Here is a 6,260-nt window from a genome sequence, read left to right as displayed (position 1 = left end):
CCCCCCCCAACACACACACACTGTTCGCCCCCCCCCTCCAGATGGAGCTTTCAGTCTAGGTACTGACAGCCGGATGCTATTTACAGCTAGCCTGCTCCTCCTGCCTCTCCTGCCTCTCTCTCTCTCTCTCTCTCTCTCTCTCTCTCTCTCTCTCTCTCCTCCCACACTGGGCTTCTCTTGGCTGGGGTCCAGCACTTCCTGCCCAGTTCAACTTTAGTGTGGCCCAAGTTTTGCTGCTTTGGTTCCTTCTCCAGCCATGCCTGGGGGAAGACGCTCCCCTCTCTACAGGAGACACAATCTGGGGTGCTTCCCCTCTGCTTCTACCTGCCAGATCTGGAGATCTCAGACCTGTCCAGCCCGGAGGACCCCTGGGTCATCACCGCTGCTGTGCCATGACATGGCTCTACAGAATGCACTGTACACTGGGGACTTGGCGAGGCTGCAGGACCTGTTCCCCCCACACAGCACAGCTGACTTGCTGCTGGAGAGCCGGACAGCCGAGCCTCGCTGGAGCAGCCACCAGAGGGGTGAGGGACAGCAGGGGGTGGGAAAGCCTGAGATGGGAGCTGGGCTGGCTGTCTCGGGAACAGAGGTCCCAAGGACTCAGGGCAAGTTGAAGTTCCTAGCTGCTGTTCTCCACCCCAAACTTTCCCAACAACCTAGCCCTTGGACCAAGATAGAAGTCATGTGGGGCCCAGAATAGCTCCTGTTGGACATCGTGGCCAGATTGGGCTCCAGCAAGGGACACAGGACCTCTGCCTGTGGTTCTCTCCTTCCGTTCTCTCTGCCTGGGGTCTTTTCCTCTTCCTATCCCTTTCCCCATATGCTCATGAGTTGGTCCCCAGAGGAGTGCAGGGACCAGGGAGAGCCTCAGGGTGGCAGATACAGCCTGTGTGCCAAGCTGGTAGAGAAGCCTGACAGAGGGTCTGAGGAGCCTGGACTGGGACCTATCATCATCCGCTCGGCTTCAGGACCCGCCCTTGCCTTCTGGCAGGCAGTACTTGTTGGGGATGTGGGCTCTGTCTCTCGAATCCTCTCGGACTCCAGCACGGGTCTGACTCCCGATTCCATCTTTGATACCAGCGACCCAGAGCGATGGAGAGATTACCGCTTCAACATCCGTGCTTTGAGTACAGGCTGGGGCATGGAAGGGTCTGAGTGGGGGAGGGGAGGGCTGCGGACCGAGCTCCTGGTCCCTTCATTCCACCTCTGCCAGCGTCATCCCCTTGCCTGGCAGCTCTTCGTTATCCCTTGGGACCTGAGACCTCTGCTCCTCTCCCTAGGACTCTGGTCTCTGACGTATGAAGAGGAGCTTACCACTCCACTGCATGTGGCAGCCAGCCGTGGCCACACGGAAGTTCTTGGGTTGCTGCTGAGGCGTCGAGCAAAGCCGGACAGCGCCCCTGGGGGCCGCACTGCTCTGCATGAGGCCTGTTCTGCAGGTCATGCTGCCTGTGTCCGTGTGCTGTTGGTGGCCGGAGCAGACCCCAACGCCCTGGACCAGGATGGCAAACGCCCTTTGCATCTCTGCCGGGGGCCTGGTATCCTTGAGTGAGTGATGTCTTATCCTGAATCCACTCTCCTGGGGACAGGCTGGGCTGGTAGTGTCAATACGTAGTCACTTCCAAGATATCCATCCATTGGTCCTGGGCAAGAGACTGCTCCTCTGGGGGAGAGTGGAGAGCTGGGGCAGGGGCCTGGCCTCATGATCTTCACTGAGGGCTCTGGCCAGCTCTATACCAGGCATATTGACATACACCTATGATCTATGGGGGTGTGCGGGCAGGGGGATCTGAGGCTCTAGGTCATCCCTGGCTACAGAGTGACTTTTAGGACAGTGTAGGCTTCGTAGCAAGCTTCAGGTCAAACCCTGGCTCAAAACCCCTTAGAGAGAAAGAGAACGAATAAAATAAAGTTGCCTGGAAGCCCAACGGAAACAAACCAAGCAGGCGATTGCAGTAAAATACATAGAATACAAAAATTCCCATGCCAGGCATGGTGGTATGAAATGGGTACAGGGAACCAACAAGGGTCTTTCGGAAAAGCAGCCAGTACTCTTCGGCTGAGCTCCATCAGCTGCATCTCTGACTATTGTGTAACCTGTGCAAGGCCCTCCGTCCTTGCAGCCTCTGTATCTCTGAGATATGAGGTTGATGAGAGTACCAGGGACTGAGGCTGGCCATGAGAGAACGTGTTCCAACCACACGGTACCTGCTTGTGCTCTTGTGAGGACGGGAGAGATTCCTGCAGCGGCAACTTAGGGCTGGGGGTGGGGTTGATTCTGGTTTTTAATTATTTAGTTTATTTTATGTGTATGAATGTTTTGCTCCCCCCTTCTCTCTCTCTCTCTCTCTCTCTCTCTCTCTCTCTCTCTCTCTCTGTGTGTGTGTGTGTGTGTGTGTGTGTATTTATGTGCACCCCATTCCTAAGGAAGGTCAGAAAAGGCTATAGGATCTCCCAGAACTGGAGTTTGGATGTTTGTAAACCATCGTAGTGCTGCCTGGGCGCTCCTAACTCTAGCCCCCCGGTTTGCTTTTAAGGCACTGTGTTGGGGCTGAAGAGGTAGCTCAGCAGTTAAGCGCGCAGACCACTCTTACAGAACAGAGTTCAGTTCTCAGGACCCACATCAACTGCCTGTAACTCCAGCTCCAGGAATCTAATGCCTCTGAGCATGTAGACACACACACACACACACACACACACACACACACAGAGAGAGAGAGAGAGAGAGAGAGAGAGAGAGAGAGAGAGAGAGAGGGAGAGATTTAAAAAAAAAAAGAAAAGAAACAAAGCCCAGAAACCTGTCACTATGGGCTGGTGCCTGTGATCCCAGAACTTTGGAAGCAGAAGCTGGAGGATCATCTGAGTTCAGCAGAAGTTTGAGAGCAAACCCAGGGGACCCACTGTGGATTCTGCCTCACATTTATGGGAACGCCTGAATGGCCGGAGGGTGTAGGGCCACGAGGTCCACAGAGCTCTCAGCGTGTCCACTGTGCTCAGAGCAGCAGCCATGCTGTGCCGTGGCTCCATGTCCTCCCCCACTGTCTGTCTCCCTGCTTAGGTGTGTGGAGTTGCTCCTGAGGTTTGGGGCACAAGTGGATGGTCGGTCTGAAGATGAAGAAGAGACCCCCTTGCACATAGCTGCCCGGCTTGGCCACGTGGAACTAGCAGATCTGCTTCTGAGATGGGGTGCATGTCCTGATGTCCGCAATTCTGAAGGTTGGACGCCACTGCTGGCTGCCTGTGACATCCGCTGTCAGTCCCCAAAGGATGCCGAGGCCACCACCAACCGCTGTTTTCAACTGTGCCGCTTGCTGCTGTCTGTGGGGGCAGACGCTGATGCTGCCAACCAGGACAAGCAGCGGCCCCTGCACCTGGCCTGCCGCCACGGCCACTCAGCTGTTGTACAGCTGCTCCTGTCCTGTGGTGTCAGCGCTAATGCCATGGACTACGGGGGACACACGCCTCTGCACTGTGCTCTGCTCGGTCCAACTACAGCAGTGGCCCACAGCCCTGAGCACACAGTGCGAGATCTACTCAATCACGGTGCTGTCCGAGTCTGGCCAGGGGCACTCCCCAAGGTACGGGGGTGGGGCGGTGGGGCAGGGTGTTGCGTTTGCATCTCAAAGCAGCTAGGAGCACTTGAACAGGTAGAAGGGCTTCTTCTTTCATGCAAGAAGAAATCAAGAGTAAGGGAAGGGACACAGCAGCAACAAGTGCATGTAAACAGGTATGTGTGTGAGTACACACGTGTGTGAACGCATTTGAGGAACGTGCACACTGAGGGTAGTAGGTCAGTTACAAAGGATCAGAAGGACGGAAGAGCCAGGGCCAGTGAAGGCAGGAGTGAGTGAGGGCTTAGGGGCTGAGGAAGGGGCAGTTTGAAGAGATCTGCCCTGGATATGGGTGAGCCTGCCTGAGGGCAGAGCTTGAATCTACTCCCCAAGGCTCAACGGTTCTGAGCATCTGTGAAGGAGTACAGCCCTCCTTTTTGAAAGTTTAGGACCCCTAACTCACCGCCCCCACTAGCTGTCACTACCCTCTGAAAAGAGTTTTGACGGTCACCTTCCAGTTTCAATCTTATATTAACTTCCCTGACGTGAGTCCTACTTGAGATGCTGGGCTAGGGTGTCCTGGGACGGCCCTGCCCCACGCTGAGCTGAACTATATATTTTTTTTAAAGATTTATTTATTATATGTAAGTACACTGTAGCTGTCTTCAGACACTCCAGAAGAGGATGGTTATGAGCCACCATGTGGTTGCTGGGATTTGAACTCCGGACCTTCGGAAGAGCAGTCGGGTGCTCTTACCCACTGAGCCATCTCACCAGCCCGAGCTGAACTATATTATATAACAAACATTGTAATGTGGAGGCTTCTGGGTCTGGAGTGGGGACAGTTGTTCTCTAAGGGGATATGTCAAAGCTAAATTGGCCTTCTGGAAGGGTAATGGCTCTGGGCAGGTTCCTGCTAGCCCAAGCCCTCCCCAGCCATCCCTGTTGTCCCTACCACCTCTTTGCTCACAAACGTAGCAGCATCTGTCTGGATTCCTAAGCAAGACCAAATAATTAAACAGCCTGAGAGTTCGGCAGATTGGTCTCCCCTTTGGGAAAATACAAGAAAATCAACAATTAACACTAATTAATCTCCTATTAACACCAGATAATTAGGAGACGAGCAATTCCCTGTAATCTGACTGCGGTACTGACAGCTAATGATTTCCCCGCCAGGCAGGGCAGAAAGAGGACCTGGTTCGGCAGATAGACACCCCAGAACCCCACCACCTCTGCCCCAGAGCCAGCCTGCTTTGGCCTTTAGCTGTCTTGGGGAAAAGAGTCAGAGTAAAGGACACTGTTTGCCCCTTTCTCACAATCTCAGCCCCTCTAGCCTTGGCGAGAGTCCCAACCTCCCAGCAAGGACAACTCTAAGACTCACCCATGTGGCAAGCCAGCCTCTGCAGTTCTCCAGAAACTGGATGCACTGGGCTTGATGCTGGAGAGGCCAGATGGGGGTCGGACTTTGACACTTGTTCCTGTGCTGGCTGTAAGGGAGACTCTGAAATCCTTTGGCTCCCAAGTTCCTAGCATGGCATATAACTTCTGCTGAAGGAGATGGAAAGTTGTAGCATCACAGAGAGGGCCAGTGCCTACCAGACAGTGTACACCACCGGGTTGTTCAGCCTGACCATAGCCTGCAAACCTGGTGACCACTAAAAGTAGGCTCTTTCTTGTAGTGATGGTGCAGCCTTTAATCCCAGCACTCGGGAGGCAGAGGCAGGCGGATTTCTGAGTTCAAGACCAGCGTGGTCTACAGAGTGAGTTCCAGGACAGTCAGGGCTACACAGAGAAACCCTGTTTGGAAAACAAAACAAAACAAAACCAAAACAAAAGAAAAGAAAAAAGAAAAGATTAGGCTTTAATGCCAGGCACCTGTGTGTGTAAGTTGCTTAATCTTTCTGTGCCTGTATCATTTGTAAAACAGGGCTCTCTGCATCCTAGGGTTAGTGTAGGAAACACAGTTCACACGTGTAACTTAGAACAGGTTGTGGTCTACACATAGTGCTCAGAATGGTGTTCTAGAATGAAGCAGATGCATGAGAAAGCTCTTGCTAAGTTGTCAGGAACCACTCCAATATAAAGAGCGATCAGGCAAGGTAGAGGGCAAGGCTAGTTGGCACTGCCTGGGCTTCCTGGAGGTGGGACTCAGCACAGGGACTCCCTGGAGAAAGAGAAGGATCAGAGCAGGCATTTCCAGCAGAGATGTACAGTAACGTCGCTGGCAGGGTAGGCTGGTAAAGCTCTAATAAGAACTGTTCAGAGACAGGGCAAGAAACGAAGGCACTGGGACGTCAGGTCTGGCTTCAGAAGTCCCTGTGCCAGGATGAAATCCTTCCACCTGCCCCACTACCCACTGGCATCTCCTGGGAAGGAGGGTTTCCCAGGTTCCTGGTGCCTATGATGGGGTGGGTGCAGGTCATGTGTGGAGATGTCTTCCCCAGGAAGACAGCAAGAGCAGTCTCATGGCCTCTGAGTGCTGGAATTAAAGGCATGCATAATTTTTTTTAGCTTAAAACTTTCTCACATGTACAGGCATTGTGCCTTCAGGTATATCTATGTGGCACATACATTTCTGGTGTCTACAGAAGCCAGAAGAGGGCATTGGATGCCTTGAGTCTGTAGTTACTGTGAGCTGCTGTAGAGCTGCCGGGATCCTCTTCAAGACCAGCAAGTGCTCTTAACCACTGAGGTGGCCTCCCAGTG

At 53.4% G+C, this 6,260-nt stretch overlaps 1 protein-coding gene across 2 annotated transcripts in view; it reads left to right on the top strand.

Annotated features, from left to right (window-relative positions):
- The first annotated feature begins 204 nt into the window (after positions 1 to 204).
- The window catches only part of Asb10 (ankyrin repeat and SOCS box containing 10), an 8,953-nt gene continuing 2,897 nt past the window's right edge, over positions 205 to 6,260 (top strand). Inside the window, exons 1-3 of one of the 2 annotated variants that reach the window (XM_021191510.2) lie at positions 205 to 527; positions 1,284 to 1,551; positions 3,062 to 3,581. In XM_021191510.2, the coding sequence (XP_021047169.1) occupies positions 257 to 527; positions 1,284 to 1,551; positions 3,062 to 3,581 (1,059 nt within the window). In that variant the 5' untranslated portion in view covers positions 205 to 256. Of the gene's footprint in view, positions 528 to 731; positions 1,131 to 1,283; positions 1,552 to 3,061; positions 3,582 to 6,260 lie in introns of those variants that run through there. The other variant, XM_021191509.2, reaches the window with a different exon arrangement.

The sequence above is a fragment of the Mus pahari genome, chromosome 2, assembly GCF_900095145.1.
Source record: "Mus pahari chromosome 2, PAHARI_EIJ_v1.1, whole genome shotgun sequence".
NCBI lineage: Eukaryota > Metazoa > Chordata > Mammalia > Rodentia > Muridae > Mus > Mus pahari.
Note: the sequence above shows the minus strand (reverse complement) of the source record. Positions and strands in the feature narration are given on the sequence as shown.